This window comes from Euleptes europaea, chromosome 1 (assembly GCF_029931775.1).
Source record: "Euleptes europaea isolate rEulEur1 chromosome 1, rEulEur1.hap1, whole genome shotgun sequence".
NCBI lineage: Eukaryota > Metazoa > Chordata > Lepidosauria > Squamata > Sphaerodactylidae > Euleptes > Euleptes europaea.
The window spans coordinates 127,734,990-127,756,837 of NC_079312.1; the positions used below are offsets into that span (position 1 = coordinate 127,734,990).

Sequence of the window (21,848 nt, forward strand, 5' to 3'; positions counted from 1 at the left end):
CCCATGCCAAACGTACACGACCACGTACTTCTGAAGCTAGTACGTACCCACAATCAAGCAACTTAGGGCGAAAGCGCACGGTCGCTTTATCCTCCTTTAATCCCTGTTTTAGCCAGGATTGAACGCACATTAGGCGAAACGCATGCGTTGAATCCTGGCTGAAACAGGGATTAAAGGAGGATAAAGTGACCGTGCGTTTTCACCCTTACCCACACCCAGGGTTCCTTGCACTGAGAAGGAATGCGAGTGCGAAACTCCCTCCAGGTCACGGGCCTTGAAGCTCCCAGGCACATGACTTCACTCGCACCTGTGCCTGACTCCCTCTCATCCTTATCTCCCTGGAAGCGGCAAGTCAGTGTGTCACTAATTTCCCAGAGAGGAGTCTTCAATAACTGAACTAGGCTCAAAAGCCTGAACCAAAACTTGAAAGGCCAAGAAACAGTTAGACAAGGCCAGTTGCTCGACAACATGGTTTGGACTCGGCTGTAATAAGGTTTTCATGCACCCCACAGATAAATCAGGCTAGAAGGGGTCAGAGCATCACCTAGCCTGCTATTCCAAAGCAAGGCAGGACGCTTCACGGCTATCAGGTTAACCCAAATTATCCAGACACCGTGCCAGCAGTAGCAACTAAGAGCCAGTCATTGAGAACCAGCGTGGTAGTGGTTAACAGCTGTGATTTGGAGCGGTGGACTCTAAATCTGGAGAACTGGGTTGGTTTCCCCGCTCCTCCACATGAAGCCTGCTGGGTGACCTTGGGCTAGTCACAGCTCTCTTAGAGCTCTCTCAGCCCCACCCACCTCACAGAGTGTCTGTTGTGGGGAGGGGAAGGAAAGATGATTGTAAGCCGGTTTGATTCTTAAGTGCTAGAGAAAAGTCAGCATATAAAAACCAACTCTTCTTCTTCTTCATGCCCGAAGGGGCAAATGTAAAGAATAATTTTCTGCAAACCACACACAGGGTAAAGGTTAACGCAAGTTGGCACTCTCCATGAGATTAACCTGGTATTATGGCTATTTCATAATGATCACTGTTTTAACAAGACACCTTGCACACTGGAAATAGTTGCTAGCCTTTGCCTCCTTTGGAAAATACCAGACAGCTTTGCTCAAACCACATTTCTCAGTTTTGTCTGTTCCTCCACAATCACCTGGAAGAGAAGCACATAGCAATTTGTGACGGCTGCTCTGGGTTGCAGGGCGTTCTGAGATATCACTTGGGAATTCATTTGTCAGCAAATGCTGGCGGTAGTAAAATGCAAGCCGTCACTACTATGTAGGATTACCAGGTCCCTCTTTACCACAGGCGGAAGGTTTCTGGGGTGGAGCCTGAGGAGGGCGGGGTTTGGAGAGGGACTTCAATGCCATAGAGTCCAATTGCCTAAGCAGCCATTTTCTCCAGGTGAACTGATCTCTATCGGCTAGAGATCAGTTGTAATAGCAGGAGATCGCCAGCTAGTACCTGGAGGTTGGCAACCCTACTACTATGTCACCCTCAAATGGGAAGAAAGTGCATAAGTATTTGACTCAAACACATTTTACCCAGGGGAAGCATACCCTTGGAAAAACTGAACAACAGTGCGCAACAGGAAGAGGGTATTTTACTGCTTTAGCTTCCAAAACCGAACAAAATTTATAAAATTGCTTCCTAAATTCCTTTGTGTAACTTCCAATGAAAGAATCCCCGAACTCAAAATAGCCAGTCCCTTTTACCAAAGCAACATTGCAGCTGACTCTAGCTATCACAACAACTTTAGAACAGAAAGGGAATCTGGAAAAAAAAAAAGCTCCATAACAGTATGTTACATATAAAATTCGTTGTACAGACAGCAAGATAGGAGCATGATCTTCAACAGATAGCGGCTCAGTATATTGCTTTCCCAGTATATCTCCTCACTGAGATTTATTTTTCTGATAATGCAGAAAAATGGCATGGAGGTTCCAATAATGGTACTTCTAAAAATTCAATTTTTGCTAGCTTTATGAACTGCAAAGCATGGTAGCATATTTCCATGGATTCTGGGACATTTTACCATAGTGCTGTTCTTCTTCCTCAGCAGAATACTGCTGTTTGAAGAATGACCTCCTTACCCAGCAACAGATCTCCATAGGTTTATTGGCTCTGGGGCTAGACCAGAACATTATTGCAACAGTACCTTGTAATTTCTCTGTCTGACCAGTTGGTGGTTCACTGATACTACATGTGAGACCAAACGTCAACCTAGTTGCTATATAAACGCTAACGGATCCATCTGGTGGCAGAATCCTGTTGTGGAGATCCCAAAGGATCTAATCTGGGGCCACAGTTATCAGATACCATTAAAAACCCAACTGGATTATTAATCTACAGCAAGATATCTGTGTACCATTCAGTATTGCTTTAATACAATCGTTCTCAGTCAAACAGAGCCCATTCTGTAAGTGCAAAAATGAAATCCAGATAATATCAGTTTAGCGATATTAAAACTAGAGAACTGGTGCATTAAAAGAATAAAACTGCCTGTGCATCTCTGTCCAGGAAGTATTGAGGTGATGCAATAAAGGAAGAACATGTTTGCATTGCCCTTTGCTTTTACAAATGAGCAGTTTTCTTGTGTATCCATTGATGGCACATTATTGGTAGTCAGAGCTTCTATGCGGTATCAAGCTGAGCAAAGCCCTGAGTACATTTCATACATATGCACAAAAGACAGCCCAGTCCCAAAGATGTTTATCCAGGTGACAGTAGTAACAATCAGGGGTATACATCAACAGGCAGCTTGAACTCTTTAAAAGAATAGAAAGCGACGTCTCCGTTGTCTACTAGTGCAAAGACCACTGGGACATCTCCGCTTTGATAAGCAAGCTGTTTCATTGCTCTCAGGGTTGGGATCTGTTCATCAAAGCTGCAAAGTAAAACAATATTTGTTAAGTCAATTTTATTCTAACAAGCTTTTTTAATGTACAATGCACCTGGGGTGCTCTGCTGCCGTTTTATTTACTTTATCAAAAACTGCTGTTAATTTTTAAAATAATTTTGTACGTTAGATCCCAGGAAGTTTATTGAACTGAAAGGTGGGATATAAATAAATTGTACACACCCAGTCAGAATATGCAGTTCGCCTAATATTTAAAATGACTACTGCCCAGTACCTCCGAACACACATCCGGACAAAAGGCTTCCCAGGTTTATTCTTCTTAAAGCTAGAAGCTGTTTCTGCTGGATACACGTCAAAATCTATCTTCATGCCTCTGGAATCGTCCTGTAGCCTGTTAGGGAGGTCAACCATCAGTACAAAGTGAAAAAGACACCACAAAGTTCTCCTGCCTATTATTCCTTCAGATGTGCCAGAGGAAAAACAACCTTCAGGTACAGCAAACTTTGACATGATCTGGAATGGAATAAACAGAAGGTCCTGGCTCCATTTGGGGCACAATAGTTGTAAGACCCTGGGAGGGAGGATTTCAGTCGGGGATCATTGATAGAGAACTTGGCAGGGTGCAAAAGACACTGAATATTAGACCACCTTACTTCTACAAGCCTAGACATTTGCTGCTTTTCTTAAAAAATAAAAAAAGATGGCTTGGTTTCCTCAGGGCTCTGCATTCCAATCCCCACACCCCCAAATTCCATTTTGCATGTCTGCATGCAGTTAATGCCAAAGAAAGCATCTGAATTTGCACAGTCATGCACAGCAGAATGCAAAGTTTTCCCATTAGGCACAGAGCCCACAAAGTTAAATATTAAAATTTTTGAGATCTCAGGGATCTCCATCAGCTGCATTTTGAGTTTCCAAGCATCCCAAAGATGATGTAGGGGCTGCAAATGAAGATGTGAAGACACATCTAAATACTAAACAGATGATCTTGGTTCCAAGGAGAAAAGGGAAAGCAGGAATACTATAATTTAATTTAAATTGTTTTGTTGCTGGTTGAGTCCATTCCCCCTACACAGCTTCAATTTGAATTTCATAAGGACATGTCCAGAACATTATATTTCTTTACAATAAAATATGCTGCTTTTTTAAAGGTATTTTTTCAAAGCAGTGTACAACAGCAAACCATCAGTTTTACACAAGAATTAAAATGCAACACACAGAAAAACTGCAGCGCCCACAATAAAATATTAGCAGGGTCAAAAAATGGCAAAAATACTCCAATAAAACAATTAAAAGGCCCCAAGTCCCAAAAGTGAACCTAACAATGATGGGATGAATTCTGTCTAAATTATGTGCATGGAAGGGTGACCCCCCACTACAGCCTGAAGTGCCCCCTGAAATGCTGTTCCTGGGGGAACCCCAAGAGAAGCATGAGGGGGGAGCTGAAGGGTAGACACAGCAGAGGAGGAATTGACAAAAAAAAATCACCTTCCCACTTGTGCAAGCAGATCTTTTCCATGGGATCCAACCCAAAGTTTTTATCTTTTTATAGAGAGGAGGAGGAGGAGGAGGAGGAGAAGAATCACCACCTTTCCTTCCCCTCCTCACTACAGACACCCTGTGAGGTAGGTGAGGCTGAGAAAGCTCTAAGAGAGCTGTGACTAGCCCAAGATCACTAGCTAGCTTCATGTGCAGGAGTGGGGAAACAAATCCAGTTCACCAGATTAGCCAGGCAACCACCTTAGGAAGGATACACCCGAAGACTGTGGGGCAGCCGTGACAGATTAGACCAAATTGTAACCGAAAGCAAGGCAACCAGTTTATTTTAAACTACAGGAATTTAGGAGTAATGAAGGAGTCTAGCAGTGGAATCCTATGCAGAGTTACTCCAGTCTAAGGGCGAAGCTAGACATTGCAGCAGCCACGGGTCCTACCTGTGGCCACCAACACAATTGTAGAGACAAATTCAGCCATTTAAAAACGATCAGGCCCTTGCAACATTTTTAAGTGGCTGAATTTGCCTGTACAACGGTAGGACCCCATGGCCTCTGTAACATCTAGCTTGGCCCTCAGCCCACTTACTTCAAAAAACTTAGGCTGGAGTCACTCTGCATAGGGCTGCAGTGTAAAACACTCTGCCAACACAATACTTACTGGGATGCTCCATCCAGGATGTGGGAGGGCTGGAGTACACTGATCTGCTGGAGGACATCAGCTGGTGAATAAGGGGAGGAAAAACCACAAGAGAAATTTGGGTTAGGGGAATGTGGCACATCTGCTCTGACTAGCCAGCTACTTGGACCTTCTGATCTTTCTGACTCCTTTCTTTCAAGAAGAAGAGGGTCTTGGCCTCCTCCCCAGCTGAAAGAATATACTAAAATGACCCTGTCAGAAGAAATCTATATATTCAAATATATTAAGCAGCGACTTACTGATATTGAACTACAAACGTTTCTTCCTGTTGAACCGCATATTTGTTGGCCTGCTATGCTTGGTCTAACTAATTATAAAGGAAAAATGGCTAGCTATTTTTCTACTCTGGAAGTACCTTTACAATGTAGAGCTTTTCTATTGGCCAGGGTAAATGCCTTTTCATCTAAGATGCTCTCTGGTAGATATTCCTAGATTCCAAGGCATAAACATCTATGCTCTTGCAACTCTAACTCTATTGAAACCATTGATCATATAATTTTAGAATGTCCTCTTTATGAATGTCTGCGGGAAAGATTGCTATCTACTTTATTAGCTACCAAAAGATTTTTGAATAATGATCTTAAATGTCAGTTTCTTTTGAACGATTCGATCCCTGAAATAATTAAGACGGTGGCCCAATATCTCACAGAAGTGCTTAAGATTAAAACTGCTTTTAATTAGTATATCTTATAATATTTTAGTTTATATGGAATTTTATTGTATCCGTCCAATCCGTCCAATTATGCTTTAAGTATATTTTAGGTCTATTATGCTTTAAGTATATTTTAGGTGTTTGTGTTACTAAAATGACCCAATTCATAGTTATATGTAAACACACTAATATTCTATGGCAGTTAAATGCAAGTGCTGCAGACAGAAATAAGTTAGGCAAACACATATAACATTGTTGAAGGTACATAATGGTTTCAAAATATCTGGATTGAGGGAAGGCCCAGAAAAAAAGCACACGGGGGAGACTAAAAGTCATGAACTGGATTTCTGAGCCCTAAATTGGGGATATTCAATACTTTTCAAATAATTGTTGCTACATCCTCAAGGATGCGTTTTTTAAAAGGGCAAAGTTAACAAAACGTGTTAATTCCTGTGCCATGCTGATTGGCATGTGTGCAACATAATCAGTCCTGCCTTCTCCATCAGCGTATCTGTATTATTATGACGATGGAAACATACAATCTACTCAACAAAAGGTACCATTATGGCCTTGCTATATTGTTAACTTATGTTGCAACTAACTCCCCCAAACAACCCTACCATACGAATTTCACATTTGCTTTATGGGGCTGGATCCAATGATCAATAAATCCAGGATCACAGATGTTTCTTGCATTTCTCTCCCCCACCCTCCAATCAGTTCCTTCTGAATCTGGGTAAGTTGATTCTCGGGGCAGTGGGACCGATGTAGACTAATAGCCACGTGGGTCATGGTGCTGCACTAGGGAGAGGGAAAACACCCTCGCCTACCTCTTCTATCAGCTGATGGAAGAGTCAGGAAGGACAATTTTGGGCCCTTTTCCCTACATACTACAACCTGCCAACCAGCATGGCTATTTGTCCACATGGGTTCCATGACACCAAGGAGCAACTTTCCTGGGGTCAGGCGGGACTGCTGTGTGAAGGAGAACATGGAAAAGGTCTGCAACCATCAATGCCTTCCACTGACAGATGGCTCAACCTGACCGACACTATTAACAGAACTTCCCTCAAGGCTCTACTTCGTAAGACGTTGCATTTTCTCAGGAATGAAAGTGATTTTGTTGCTGGGGAAACTGCAGTTCTCCCAGGCAATGCATGTAGTTCTATTGTATATTTACATTCCACGCAGCAGTTACAAGTGTCATTAGTCCTACTGACCACTCACTGCATGTGACATGATTTACAACAAGCAACACAATCTCCCTCCCAGCTAGGTTGTAGCCCTTTTCTTTCTTTCTCTATACATTTTCAATTATTTGGGAATTGTGTGTTCCTCTGCTACAGAATGGCAGAGTAAGCTGAAAGTGAAAGTCTGAAGGCAAAATCTGGGAAAGAAAGACACTTGTAAATTTCATTTCCATACAAACCAGAATAATCCAGGGTTCATTAAAGAGATTCTATTGATTTTGATCAGACATTGGGTCCCTAAAAGGAAACTGGCAGAAATAAGTCTAACATTGGAGAAGCTTGCTGTTAACTCCTGGCCAGTTTAAGCTTGTGAACAGAAGAGTAGCACAAGAAAGAAGAAAAAAACCAGGACACTTGAGCTCACAAAAGGGTGGTTTTTTTTAAAGCCCAGAACATTTTGAACATAACTTATTTGGCTAACAAAAGATTCAAACATGGGCTTTGTTTTTGTTCATAAAAGAACTTAATGGGAGTTCCTCTTTAGAAAGAACTCTACCATCACTATTTACCTAAAACAATGAAAATGTTTGCTTTTTGGTTGTTACGTTTTGTCCCGCCTTCCTAAAAGTGCAAGGCACCAGCGGATTTGTACCACTGATCGACCTGAACAGAGAAATTTATTCTAAGTAGTAGTAGTAGGGGAGGTAGTTGTGAATTTCCTGCATTGTGAAGGGGGTTGGACTTGATGACCCTGGTGGTCCCTTCCAACTCTATGATTCTAAGTACAAGCACCTGAAAACCTTTGCCATCTGCCTGCTTTAAGAGGATGAAGTTAGGCAAAAGCCACATCTTAATTGCAGAGGGGTCACAGTGTTGCTGTTGCAGCAAAATAAAACAGAAGTCCAGTGGCGTCTTAAAGACTAACGTTCATTTCAGCATGAGCTTTTGAGAGTCCGTTTACTTCAAGCTCTAACTTGCCTCTTTCTTTTCTGACACAAGAGCTAGTGCTTGTCACAGATCTTCCCAGACTTCCTTAAAGGTTTTCACATATTACTCTTTTCAGTCTCCTTCCATTTGGTTCTCTCCCACTGTCCATGCATTCCACATGCTTTGAAGTCATTTTGTCATCCTTTTAAATGCTCGCTCTATTTATCAGAAGCTAAAACGCCCGCCCTGACCCGGATTACTCTGGCTAGCCCAATCTCATCAGATCTCAGAAGCTAAGCAAGGTCAGATCTGGTTAGTACTTAGATGGGAAACCACCAAGGCAATCTGGAGTTGCTACACATTTGCAAGCAATGGCAAACCACTTCTGACCATCTCTTGCCTTGAAAACCCTATGCAGTCGGCATAAATTGGGTGTGACTTGACAGCAATGTATATATATAAAATATATGTGTGTGTGTTTAAAAGAGCCCTGTGGTGCAGAGTGGTAAACTGCAGTCCAAGCTCTGCTCACGACCTGAGTTCGATCCCAACGGAAGTTGGTTTCAGGTAACCGGCTCAAGGTTGACTCAGCTTTCCATCCTTCCGAGGTCGGTCAAATGAGTACCCAGCTTGCTGGGGGTAAAGGGAAGATGACTGGGGAAGGCACTAGCAAACCACCCCGTAAAAACATGGTCTGCCTAGAAAACGTCGGGATGTGACGTCACTCCATGGGTCAGGAATGACCTGGTACTTGAACAGGGGACGTTTACCTTGTGTGTGTTTAGTGCTGTCAAGCCACTCATGGTGACCCTATGAATTAATGTCCTCCAAAATGCCCGATGCTTAACAGCCTTGCTCAGGTTTTGCAAACTGAGGGCTGTGGCTTCCTTTATAGAGTCAATCCATCTCCTGTTGGGTCTTCCTCTTTTCCTGCTGCCTTCAACTTTTCCTAACATGACTGTCTTTACCAGTGACTCGTCTTCTCATAATGTGACCAAAGTAAGCCTCAGTTTAGTCATTTTAGCTTCTAGGGTCAGTTCAGGCTTCATTTGATCTATAACCCACTGATTTGTGTGGTTTTTTTGGCAGTCTACGTTATCCGTAACACTCTCCTTCACACCACATTTCAAAGGAATCTACTTTCTTCCTATCAATTTTCTTCATTGTCCAGCTTTCACACCCATATATATTTTGTCATCCTTTTAAATGCTCACTCTTTTCATCAGAAGCTAAAACACCCGCCCTGACCCAGATTACTCATGCTAGCCCACTCTCATCAGATCTCAGAAGCGAAGCAATAGGGAACACGATGGCATGAATTAACTTGATCTTGGTTGCCAGTGACACATCCTCAACATAAAAAAATACCTGTTGGAAGACCCTGATCTGGCTTCAGAAGTGGGGTGACCGCCTGCAGCCAGAGGTTTGCTGGGAATCTCTTCTCCTTCTGTTGTCTCCTCTCTTTTAGGAGAGCCTTGTACTCCTGCCAGGTGGAGCACTGCCTGACCTCCTTATCCTCGTTGATACTGCTCTTGTACTTCCTCTCCCACTCGAGATGCTCCCGCTCCTTGTGAGACAATCTCTCATGCTTCTGGTTGAGCTTCCTGCGCCACCTGGTTGTGTCAACTTCCCGCGCAGTGACACTCTCTGGGAGGAGTCTTTCATCGGGCTGTGGCAGGAGGGTTTGTGGGCAATCAGCCCCCATGTTGGGGAAAGAAATGGTGGCAAAATCCCAGCGAGATGGACAAGTGTTACCCTGACTTTCCCAAGATGTCATGGAAGATCTCTCATGGTAGTCTCCAACACAAACTAGAGGAGACCGATAACGCTGTGCTGCGTCACTGGAAGACGGGACGGTCTCCACAGTCGCAACTCCAATATCAGATTCCTTTACCATCTCCCCAGATAAACTTCCTCCATCGGATTTTGGGTTGCTGGAACTCTCATGATGCCTCCCAGCCTTTTTGGGTGGCTGCTTGCACTCCTGAGTTCTCTCAGAGGTTTTGGGTTTCTTGTCAGGCAACCTACAAAGAGGAAAGGGCTTCTAAACGTAGGTATTCTGTCACATTTTCCTTTACTGAATCACAATACACACATTAGGTAGGTTTCAGAGTGTGGTGTCCCCCATGCTTTTTAACATCTTCTCACGCTTTTTAACAGCTACATGATGCATATGTGCTTGTCTATTGTTGTCTTCGGTCAGCAGGTAAAGGCTTTCTTGTTTTGTTTAGGGTTCCTTCACTAGCTCTTATTAGCACTCCACCCTGTTTGTGTATTTATGTTTTATTTAATCATTTCAAATATTTTGGAAGAAGAGTGGGTTTTTATATGCTGACTTTCTCTACCACTTCAGGAAGAATCAAACCGGCTTACAATCCCCTTCCCTTCCCCTCCCCACAAGAGACACCCTGTGAGGTAGGTGGGGCTGAGAGAGCTGTGACTAGCCCAAGGTCACCCAGCTGGCTTCGTGTGTAGGAGTGGGGAAACCAACCTGGTTCACCAGATTAGCCTCCACCACTCATGTGGAGGAGTGGGGAATCAAACCCTGTTCTCCAGATTAGATTCCACTGAGCAAAACCACCGCTCTTAACTACTATACCACATACATTTGTATTTTAAACACTGTTTTAAAACATCCTAATGTTTGAAATGTTGGCCCTGCAAGCTGTCTTTGATGTCTCCTCTTCTCTCACTGCTACCTTGCTCCTACTGTCGTCTTCCTTCCCCCATCCTGCAAAATCTTCTGAAGGTTCCTCCCTGCAAATGGGTGAGATTGACAGCTGCCTGCTCATGAGCCGAGCATTTCCTGTGGTGGCTCCCACCTTGTGGAATGGCTTGCCTGAGGAGGTTAAGAAGGCTCTCACAGTATTACCATTCTGCAAAATGGAAATGCTCAGGGAGGGCATCCTTACAATGGAATTAAGAGATGTAGTAAGACTGAACAGTCCAGAAGGGCTAATGCATACGGAAACCGGTCTGTAGTCCACTGCAATGATTACTGTAGGTCATCACCTATTATTGTAGGTGGTTAATCTTGCTTTTACTGCATTGTGTTATACCTTTGTCATCACACTTTCTTTACTACTCACACTACACCTTTCCATAGGCAGTTTGCTGTTCACATTGCCAATGAATTTTGCATTCCTAGTCCTAATTGCATTGTTACTCAAATGTCTTATGTGGTCATAGTGCATTTCCCCTCCATCTTTACTTTGTAATTTGCCTTGAGTCTTTGTATGTAGCCTATAAATAAATAACTAAATAAATAACAATAATGATGATAGAACCAAATTCAGAATTAGATATAGCAATTATCTGAACCAAATTTGAAGAATGGGGGGGGGGGGTCTGACACCTTCCCTCAAATAAAACAACAGGCCCTCCAATGAGTAGCCTGTTAAGGCTACCCATCCTGGTTTCCATCAATTTGTACCGAGGGCTGGAATTCCTTTTCCTCTTGTGATGGTGTCTGTCTGCATTTGGACAGTGACTTCCCAGGTTCAGCTGCCTCTCATAAAATGTTGAAGTAGTGCTATGAAAGAAATAGAGAAAATGAAACCATCAGAAAAATCCCATGCAAAAGTAGCTGCAAACATTTTTGAAACTGAAAACAGAAACGCCCCAAAACTGCAGCAAAGATGCAACCTGCCCTTCCTCCCACTCAGGTGACTGTTTACAAACAGGCATATGAAAGAAATGGAAGGTGAAGTGTACATACAGGTCTTATTGCTGGCCCAAAGGATGGGGGAAGATACAGATTAGCTTCATGAGGCTGACATAATGATCACAGATGTTAATGGCTGTAGGAAAACCCTTTTCGCAACCGCAGCATGAGCTATCCAAGTGTAATGGATCAATCATGGAAATGGCAAAGCAAGCATAATTTAATTTAATTCTGTGGCACCTTACTAAAGATCCAAAGAAGCTTACTAAAATGATGCCCAAGGGGAGAGTTTAAGGAACGTGTTACAAGGAGGGGGGAAATCCACTGATAGATAATTACCTGGAATGGAATCTAAGCACAATGTAACCAAGCCTCTTCAAGTGGCTGAATACCTTTAATAAAGGAAAAAGCAAGGTGACCATCATTGAAATAACAGTTCAAAGAGAATATGTACATTAAGAGTTTTACAGTGTCTGTGACTAAAGAAGAAGAAGAGTTGGCTTTTATATGCCGACTTTCTCTACCATTTAAGAAAAAAACCAAACCGGCTTACAATCACCTTCCCCTCCCTACAACAGACACCTTGTGAGGTAGGTGGGCCTGAGAGAGCTTTAAGAGACCTGTGACTAGCCCATGGTCATCCAGCTGGCTTCATGTGTAGGAGTGGGGAAACCAACCTGGTTCACCAGATTACTGTCTGCTGCTCATGTTGAAGAGTGAGGAATCAAACCCGGTTCTCCAGATTAGAGTCTACCGCTCCAAATCACCTCTGTTAACCACTACACCATGCTGGCTTTATTTCACTTGTCAGAAATGGTAAATTCCTATTTTCCTCCCACATACAGTATGTGTAATGGCACATCAGACCCCACCCCTCTGAAAAATGTACCTTTATCACATCTAAGTTACTAAAAACATACCTATTGTTTTCTTGGATTTGATGTCAGTGATGGAATTACTTTGTAATAATTATAATAATAATTGCATATACATTTGTCATGGAAGCACATCACTTTTTGAACACGTTACAATGTGCAAACTGGCTCTGAGTGATTTTGCGCTGCTGTCTTTATACGGAAAAGAAACGGGCATTAAGTGATTTTGGATACTCAGGCACTAGAGAGCAACCTGACATCAGAACAAGCATTATAATTTAGATGTTTATAACACTTAAGTATGCAGAACACTTTACAATCTCTCTCGTCACTTAGCAGTGTGGTGACATTGATACTCCTTACTCCCATCTTACAGGAGTAACTTGCCATTTGCCACCCAGCAAATTTACTGACAAACCAAGACCTGAACCAGTGGAATCCCTGGTGCAAGTTCTACAAACTGACCACTGGACCATACTGGGGCAGGATGGTTCAATAAAATGCAGGGTAACTTGCCTTTTGATTTAGACGCTGGCAAATCACCATTCATGGAGTCCTAAAACCTAGGCTAGCTGGCAAACATCAAGAGTGACATGCTGCAGAGTTACACTGACTCATTCCACACTCATTTGGTGTGTTGCACCCTTCACAGAATGCCAGGATACCAGAATCCAGACAAGGTCACTATCTTCACTGTAGAAATAAGCCTGGTCTGGCAAAAATAAAGAGCTATGGCTTCAGCAGTTAAATTGTAGGTGACAACCAGCATTAGTTGGTTATGACCTTAGGCAGATCATGAGAGGGAGGGCAGGAAGGTTTGCATCAGTGTTTGACTCTCGTGGCTCTTTCTTGCATACCCAGGGTACTGCCGATCGCCACTTTGGGGTCAAGAACTAATTTTTCCTCCAGGCCAGATTGGCCTGGGATCCTGTAGGATTTCCCCCCCCCCCCCCATCTTCTGGGCATGGAATAGAGGTCACTAGGTGTGTGGCGGGGGGAGGTAGTTGTGAATTTCCTGCATTGTGCAGGGGGTTGGACTAAATCAGGGCTTCTTAAACTTTTTCCACTCGTGATTCCTTTTCGCCCAAGAATTTTTATGTGACTCCTGGTATATAGGTATATAAAATAGGTATACAAATATAACATTTACTGATAATAAATCATAAAGAAAGTTATTTTAAAACAATTCTTTGGGGTGTGTGTGTGTGTGTGTGTGTGTGTATATATATATATATATATTTTGCGACTCCCACATTCAGTTATGCAACCTCATATGGGGTTGTGACCCACAGTTTAAAAAGCTTTGGACTACATGACCCTGGTGGTCCCTTCCAATTCTATGATTCTATACTTAATATACAGTCAAGCCCCAAATTCCAGTGACATCTTTACACATATTCTTCTAAGTCAGAATGACTGCATTAAGTAATTATATTGTGGTAACTAATTTGATGAAGGGTCAAGGTTGTGTACCCCTGGTGGGGCTCGCTTTGGAATAACAGGCAATTCCAAATCACTATGGAATCAGAGAAAAATTTCCAGTTACCGGATTCACTTTTCACTTCTCCTATCCATACTGGTGGGGCCACATATCTGATTCTCTAATTGTTCAGGAATGCTGATATTTTCTGTCATGACATGTAAAGTAGGGATTTCTCTTTTGTTGTACCTGCTACAATAACTACAGCTAAACCCCAAATTCTGAGACACACCTGGTACTTCAGCAGACTCACTGACATCTGGGACAGCAGATTCTCATAGGCTTCCTGGACTGACAAGGGCAAGTCTCTGTAAAAAAGCTGAATAGAGCCCTGTAAAACAGAAGCTTAATGTTTACAAATTTCAACCTGCACAAAACCAGCTCTATGGGTACCACACCTGGTCCTTCTCTGCCGCCTCAGGAGACAGCCTGTGCCAGCCCATTTTTGCTTAGAAGCTCTATACATTGTGATTTTCCACCCTACCCTGCTCTCTTTGGGTTTATAATGTCAATATAGATTAACTTGTAGTGCAGTGGTGCAGCACAGGGTGTGGTAGAAACACCTACCACAAGCAGAATCCTTAGCTCAAAGACAAAGCGGCATACTTCACATTACAAATGCTTTGGCGCTTCTTGCAGCAAACACAAAGTTCAAAAGACATCCACACATCTTCAAACACTCACGAACATTCACCGGAGGACCTTGTTCCAACAGCCACACTTAGACATAGGTCTTTAACAATTCCTATATGCCTTGACTTGGATAGCCCTAGGCTAGCCTGATCTCACCAGATCTCAGAAGCTAAGCAGGGTCAGCCCTGGTTAGTATTTGGAGGGAAGACCTCTAAGAAATATCAGGGTCGTGATGTGGAGGCAGGCAATGGCAAACCAGCTCTGAATATCTCTTGCCTTGAAAACCCTACAGAGTCGCCATAAGTCAGCTGTAACTTGATGACCAAAAAAAAAGCCTCATCAACACTTTACACGTTTCTTGTGGGAAACACTGGTGGGCACGCAACACACATAACCACATAAAGTGTGTAGATGCCCTCAATATATACCAGAAGAACAGGGGCTATATTTCAGTGGTAGAACACATATTTTGCATGCTAAGTCCCACATTCAATTTTTAACAACTCCAGTTAAAGAATCTCAGGTAGCAGATTTTTAAAAAGACCCTGAGACCTTGGAGACCCCTTGCCAGTAAGAACAGACAATAGTGAATGAGATGAACCAATGGCCTGATGTGGATTATTCCAATCAAAATAAAGCACCACTATGTTAAAGAAAGAACCTTAATCAAAACACAAACATAGGTAGCCAAAAATAGAATGCCATATATATAATGTTTGGTCGCACATATAAAGAAGTCCATTAGAGTTATGTTTAGAATAAAAACATAGATAAACACGTATAGAATACATGTACTTAACTGCCCATTATATGCTGGTATCCTATATTGGAACACATGTTGTAAGCTGCATGTAAGCTACACGCTACCTGGAACGTTATATCACAGTAGCATACAGCTTACATACATGTTATTACTAAGTGAGCACATGGCAGAATTCAGACGGAACTGAAGAAGTCTGAGGATGAAACGGATTACTTCTAGAAGACCGTCTTTACAAAACTGCTTTGTGACCATTCTTCAGACTTGATCTATGTTTGTATTCTATACATAATCACTCTGATGTACTTCTTTATATGTGTGGCCAAACATTACATATATATGGCATTCTATTTCTGGCTACCTATGTTTGTGTTTTGACTGATGTGGATTATAGCAGCTTCGTGTGTACTTTCTTGTGTTAAACAGTCTACCAAATGCAGAACAACAAGAGAGAAACAACAGAACAACAATGACTAAGTTAAATGCCTCCTGAAACTGTAAACAGCATTGAGCCATTCCTGCATCAATTAAAGTATAATGCAATACGTAGCACAGCATTTTAAACCGATTCCTCTTAGCATAACATGATTATGGCAATGCCCATTCTCACTTCCCATCCTAATGATGTGCTCAGGATAACATATTCTGGGGCGTCCGTGTAACTGGTTTAATAGTGTTTTTGCAAAGTGCCAACAGACAAAAAGAAGGGAAGTGCACTGTGGAATAAATGGAAAAGGCCAAGTGTCTAGAAGCCATACCCCACAAGCACTTGAAGACCCACCTAGACAAATCCTTTTAGCAGACATCACCTTCATATTTTCAAGATGCTCTTCATAACAGCTTTGCGCAGTGGCCGTATCGTAGCCAATAAGGTTAATCCAAGGTGCGATTATTGCTAATTGAAGAGTCTCTTCATAATTATGTGATATAATGGTATAACATAGTAAAGTAGCTGAGAGATCAAGTGATGAATTTGGAAGTCCTAGGACTGAATCTCACCTCTACCATTATTCCACAAGGTGGCCTAGAGGAAGTCAATCTCTCAGCCTGTCTGGAATGTGGGGATAACACCGACAGGGGTGTTGCAGTGATTACAACATGGCAATGAATGTAAAGTGCTCTGAAAATCTTAAAGTGCTTTGCAATACAGCATGCTCTTCATAAGAAGAGCCAGGCACCTGAAAACCTGTGCTTTTTTTAATCTCTGCTTTGTTTTTGGTGCCCTTGCAACTTTTTGTTGCTTGTTAGCTGTCTTGAGTCTAAGGAAATGAAGAGGGATATAGGTAAATAAATAAAGAGTATGATTAGACTCAAGACTTTTGTGATTCTATGCCAAATTCTGGATCCCTTACTGTACAGCGTAGCATGCATAGAACAGAAACCGTCCTGGGCCCTGACAATTTATATCCAGAGAAAGAGAATAAAACCAGAATAAACTAATATTAGACTCATGTCTAGGTTTCTCCAGCTTTGGTCAAATGGCTGGAGAAAGAAAATAGCACAAATACCACAAATGACACAAGCAACACTCATGGCCCTAGAGTGTCCAAGGAATCCATAAGAGCTCCTATGCTAGTAGTGCGGCTCTTAATAGAATAGCACGGCTTTATAAAGAGACGCGGCTTGAAAGTAACACTCGGGAACAGCAAGTTTTTAAATCAAGCAATATAGAAGTGCTGCACAGATAAATCCAAAAGGTATGAAGTGTGAAGGGTGGACGCCGACGAGCCTCAAATAGAGAAACAATGAGGAACATTTAGCATATGCGAAACATTTATAATGTAAGAATTTATAACCTTAATATTTAAAATGTAAAAATTTATTGTAAACATAGTCAAAAGGAACATTGTGAATTTAATGTACTCTTTGACCAGCAGATTTTGTAGCATATGTTTTATGTCTTTTCTAGGCTGATAAAGCTTTTTTGCGAAATGTGTTAATTCATCTAGATCACACGTTCCTCGTTGTTTCTCTATTTGAGGCTGGTTGGAGACCGTCCTTCACACTTCATACCTTTTGGATTTATCCGTGCGGCACTTCTATATTGCTTGGTTTAAAAACTCAGTTCCTGAGTGTTACTTTCAAGCCGCATCTCCTTATAAAGCCACGCTATTCTATTAAGAGCTGTGCTACTAGCATGGGAGCTCTTACAAATTCCTTGGACACTCTAGGGCCATCAGTGTTGCTTGTGTCATTTGTGGTATTTGTTTGTTGTTATGCTCTTAGGCTGCTTGTACTGTACATTTACTGTACATTTTTGTATAGTTTTCTGTATGCTCATCATATATATTTTGAATTTGAGTCTGTGTGCTATTTCTTTGTTCGAGTACTTCATTGTACAGCATAGGGATTCTTCTTTCTTATGGAGAAAGAAAATGGCAGAGGCTTTCTCTCCAGAAACCACAGAACTCCCCAGGCTCTGGAACAGGGCTGTCAACAGGCCTGGAGAAAAAATGTCCTGTCTTTTTAACGGACACTTAATGTATAGAAATAGATAGCTGTTGCTTTTCAGCATGGCGACAAATAACATCAAAGTAACTTCCCATTAAGCCTCTATTAAGGGGGCAGGCCGTTTCTCTCTAGGCCCGTTGGAAACCTTTCTCCCCTCCACACACAGCCCTTTGCAGGAAATAAAAAGAAGTTACTCATTCAAAATACACAGAGACAGAGAAAATATATATTTCCAAGCCCGAGATATCCTACTCACACATTCCAGGAGATACAGGGCTTCCTCCGGCAGCAAACATTGCTTTCCGTGCTCTGCGTACCCCATAGTGTGCCAGAATTTCCCCTAGTCACAAAACAGCAAATGTTTGTTAGTGTGATGAAGAGTTGTGTGCAATACCTCCATTCTGTCCCTTCAGAATGGTATTACAGGTCTATAAAGCTTGAAGACCTTCTGAATTTGTCTCACCGTTTATAGGCTACAACACACTTTGTGGTACAGAAATAGCCTCTTCACTAGGGTAAGGGCTACATTTAAGAAAATGTGACCCAGAAAGAAGCCTGCTCCTCCAGAAGGAGTAGCTCTAAGTAGTGCCGTGTAGCATAATGGCTACAGAAATAAACTTGTACACTAAACAATGCTACAGAAATGATACACATTAGTCACACATGAAAGGCCTGTGCAAGTAAGACTTCTACACCCAAACTAAACACTATAAGTGCAAAACTATAATTCTGATGTGTTGGCAAGTGATCGGTCAGTCGACCGTATTAATAAACTTGACTAAGCACTATAAGTTGCATTAAGATCTGGTTGTACATCCAGTGTGTCCCAAGCACTCAGTTCAAAATTTACCGCAAGACATTAAAAAACAAATCAAACAAAAAAGCAGTGACAGTATCAAAAAAAGGGGGACACACGTACAGCAGGGGATTTTAGCTCTACAATACCCTCCTGTGGCTTCCACTCAGCTTTCACCAGACTTCCCCTGCAAAAGAGATTTAGAAGGAATGTATATACTTCAATTATCATACCCTCAACCTTTCCTGTTCCCTCTATTGAAAGGGGAACAAGAAACCATTTTACTCTTAACTGGAGGCACAAATGCCACTAAAATAGATACAAAAAACCCAAAAAAATTCTAACAAATCCTAGGGTAAACTCCTATCACTTCTGCATCACCTCAGACCAACACACACAGAACGCAAGGCAAAATGTAAACGGTCTATTGACAGGCTTAAAAAGAGAAAGTTTACAGAACTAGGCAGAAATTGTTCATTTATGCTGGAATTCAGGCACAGCTAAATAAGATTCTTTTCTCACCTATACCATAGGTCTGAAGTCTGCACAGAGCAAATTATTTCATTCTGAATGTGCCTCAGCCTCCCATTGTGTGAAAATAGTAACTAATCAGAGGGGCAAAGTCACAGAAACCTTACAAAACTGGACTTTTTTTTTTTTTTGGCAGAGAACGTACAAGCCACTGCCTAACCGAGAGTGAAACTATTGGCTCATCTAGTCCAGTCATCTACTCTAACCAGCAATGGCTCTTCAGGGACTCAGGCAGGGGTCTTCTGCAGGAGATGCTAGAGACTGAAGCAGGGACCTTCTGCATACAAAGCGTGTGTTTTACTACCACTGAGACTCAGCCCCCTTACAAGTATAATACGTACAATCGCTCCACACGCTCCTCCTGCAAGAGCTGCCAGTGTTCATTCCGGCACCGGCACAGCTTCTCCTCTTGTTCTTCTGAGCCGTCAGGGATAAAATCTTTCTGGCCTTGGGATCGTTGAGGAATCTTGCGATCACGTGTGCGAGCTGCCAGTAGTTCTGCTGGGCTATGGGTGGGGAAAGACAATAATTGAAAGCCCACCTTAATCCATCCTTACCCCCTGAAAGCTGAAAACCTACCGATTACATTTTGAGCCTGCCCTCTCCAGGGAGCTCAGAGCAGCACACGTGCTTTCCTTCATTTTATCCTCATAACAGCCCTGCGAGGTACACATGAACACATGAAGCTGCCTTGTACTGAATGAGACCCTTGGTCCATCAAAGTCAGTATTGTCTACTCAGACCGGCAGCGGCTTTCCACGGTCTCAGGTAGAGGTCTTTCACATCACCTACTTGCCTAGTCCCTTTTTAAACTAGAGATGCAGGGGATTGAACCTGGGATCTTCTGCATGCCAAGCAGATGTTCTGCCACTGACTGGCCCAAGATCAGCCAACAAGCTGCATGACAGAATGAAGATTCAAACCTGGATTCCCCCCTCCCATTTCTGACACACTAATCGCTGCATAGGCTCCCAGAATAAAAAAATGTCAAAGGGGAAAATGAAACGAGTATTACTTTGCAAAGAAGACTTACTGCATCTACACGGGTATATACCATACCAGACAGTGCTTCTAGTACTAGGGAAAGGCTTGACAATACACGTATAATGCCTAGCTACCTGACATCCCAAGAAGCCCCATGCAATTACAGAAGATCATTCACAGTGGGTAGCGGTGTTAGTCTGTCTGCAGTAGTAGAAAAACACCTTAAAGACTAACAAAAATATTTTCTGGCAGGGTATGAGCTTTCGTGAGCCAGAGCTCACTTTCTTCAGAAAAGAGCAAGAGTCCAGTAGCACCTTAAAGACTAACAAGAATATTTTCTGGCAGGGTGTGTGAGCTTTCGTGAGCCACAGCTCACTTCTTCAGATACAGCTAGAATGTGAACCCATCTGTCTTTAAGTAGAGGAGAGTGAATTCAGACCAGCATTAGTATGTACATGTTAACAGGGTGTCAATGTGACTAGCAGGCGTGCTGGGCTGAGGTGTGGTGTGCAGAAGAGTCTGTGATGTCCAGGGGAGAGATGGGTGTGGAGAAACCAGCCTTGGTCATGAGCCATGGATGCAAGGGCTTCATTCAGCCCAGGTAAAGGCATGGACTTTAGCTTGAACATCAACTGCAATTCAGCAGTTACAGAACACACCCATACGCGGTATAGTTTCGCCAAGGTAGATCTCCTCGTGCAGCAGCGCAAGATATACCACGAAACATCCAGATGCCCAAAGGGCAGCATGCAGCGGCGGGGCGGAACGTACAAGACCCTGAGCAACCGACAGCGCGTGCGCAAAGGTACCGCGCGAGCCCAGCCGAGCCCACCCCGGCCGCCCCCGAGAGCTCAGCGGCAAGGTTTGCTTTTTAAGAGCCACTTCCGGCCTCCTCCGAGGCCCACGTGCCCGCTGGCGGGGGGGGGGGAGGATGAGAAACCCCCCAAAGAGACGGCGGGGTCCCTTGAAACGACCCCGCCTCCCCTTCGCTAAAGTTACCTGAGCAGGGGCCCGCTCGCCCGCGCTTCCAGCTCGGACTCCATTGGGGAGCACGCGCCGCCTCCGCGCACCTCAAACACGGCCGCTTCCTCGTTTCTCTCTGGGTCCTAGTGCCTGCGGCTTCGGGTATACAAAGCATGCTTCATCGGGGTCCTAGTGCCTCCTTTTTTCGCTAGTATATGCTTTGCTATGCTGCTCCCCCCCCCCCGCTTTGTTTTTCTTACAGTTTTTATGAGAGCTGGAAATTCAAACTGAAAGTGACATACCTCTCATCTAGTAGTAGAAAAGGGCAAGAGTCCAGTAGCACCTTAAAGACTAACACAGATATTTTTCTGGCAGGGTGTATGAGCTTTCGCGAGCCACAGCTCACTTCTTCAGATACAGCTAGAATGTGAATCCATCTGTCTTTAAGTAGAGGAGAGTGAATCCATCTACTTAAAGACAGATGGATTCACATTCTAGCTGTATCTGAAGAAGTGAGCTGTGGTTCACGAAAACTCTTACCCAGCCAGAAAATATTTGTGTTAGTCTTTAAGGTGCTACTGGACTCTTGCCCTTTTCTACTAGCTGTATCTGAAGAAGTGCACTGTGGCTCACGAAAGCTCACACCCTGCCAGAAAATATTTGTGTTAGTCTTTAAGGTGCTACTGGACTCTTGCCCTTTTCTACTAGCTGTATCTGAAGAAGTGAGCTGTGGCTCACGAAAGCTCCTACCCAGCCAGAAAATATTTGTGTTAGTCTTTAAGGTGCTACTGGACTCTTGCCCTTTTCTACTAGCTGTATCTGAAGAAGTGAGCTGTGGCTCACGAACGCTCCTACCCAGCCAGAAAATATTTGTGTTAGTCTTTAAGGTGCT

The 21,848-nt window shown here is 43.0% G+C and overlaps 1 protein-coding gene and 1 pseudogene across 1 annotated transcript; one reads left to right on the top strand and one right to left on the bottom strand.

Moving 5' to 3' along the window:
• Nucleotides 1-2,522: 2,522 nt before the first annotated feature.
• On the bottom strand, nucleotides 2,523-21,036 carry TSEN54 (tRNA splicing endonuclease subunit 54). Its single transcript, XM_056848411.1, has 11 exons — nucleotides 20,993-21,036; nucleotides 19,351-19,515; nucleotides 18,602-18,665; nucleotides 17,939-18,022; nucleotides 14,071-14,169; nucleotides 11,823-11,875; nucleotides 11,253-11,351; nucleotides 9,188-9,843; nucleotides 5,012-5,072; nucleotides 3,132-3,248; nucleotides 2,523-2,884 (listed from the first exon to the last, which is right to left on the bottom strand). Exons 1-11 carry the CDS (start codon nucleotides 21,034-21,036, stop codon nucleotides 2,734-2,736), a joined length of 1,593 nt encoding a protein of 530 aa, XP_056704389.1. The 3' UTR covers nucleotides 2,523-2,733.
• On the top strand, nucleotides 16,070-16,200 carry LOC130493628 (U4 spliceosomal RNA; annotated as a pseudogene).
• Nucleotides 21,037-21,848: the final 812 nt, after the last annotated feature.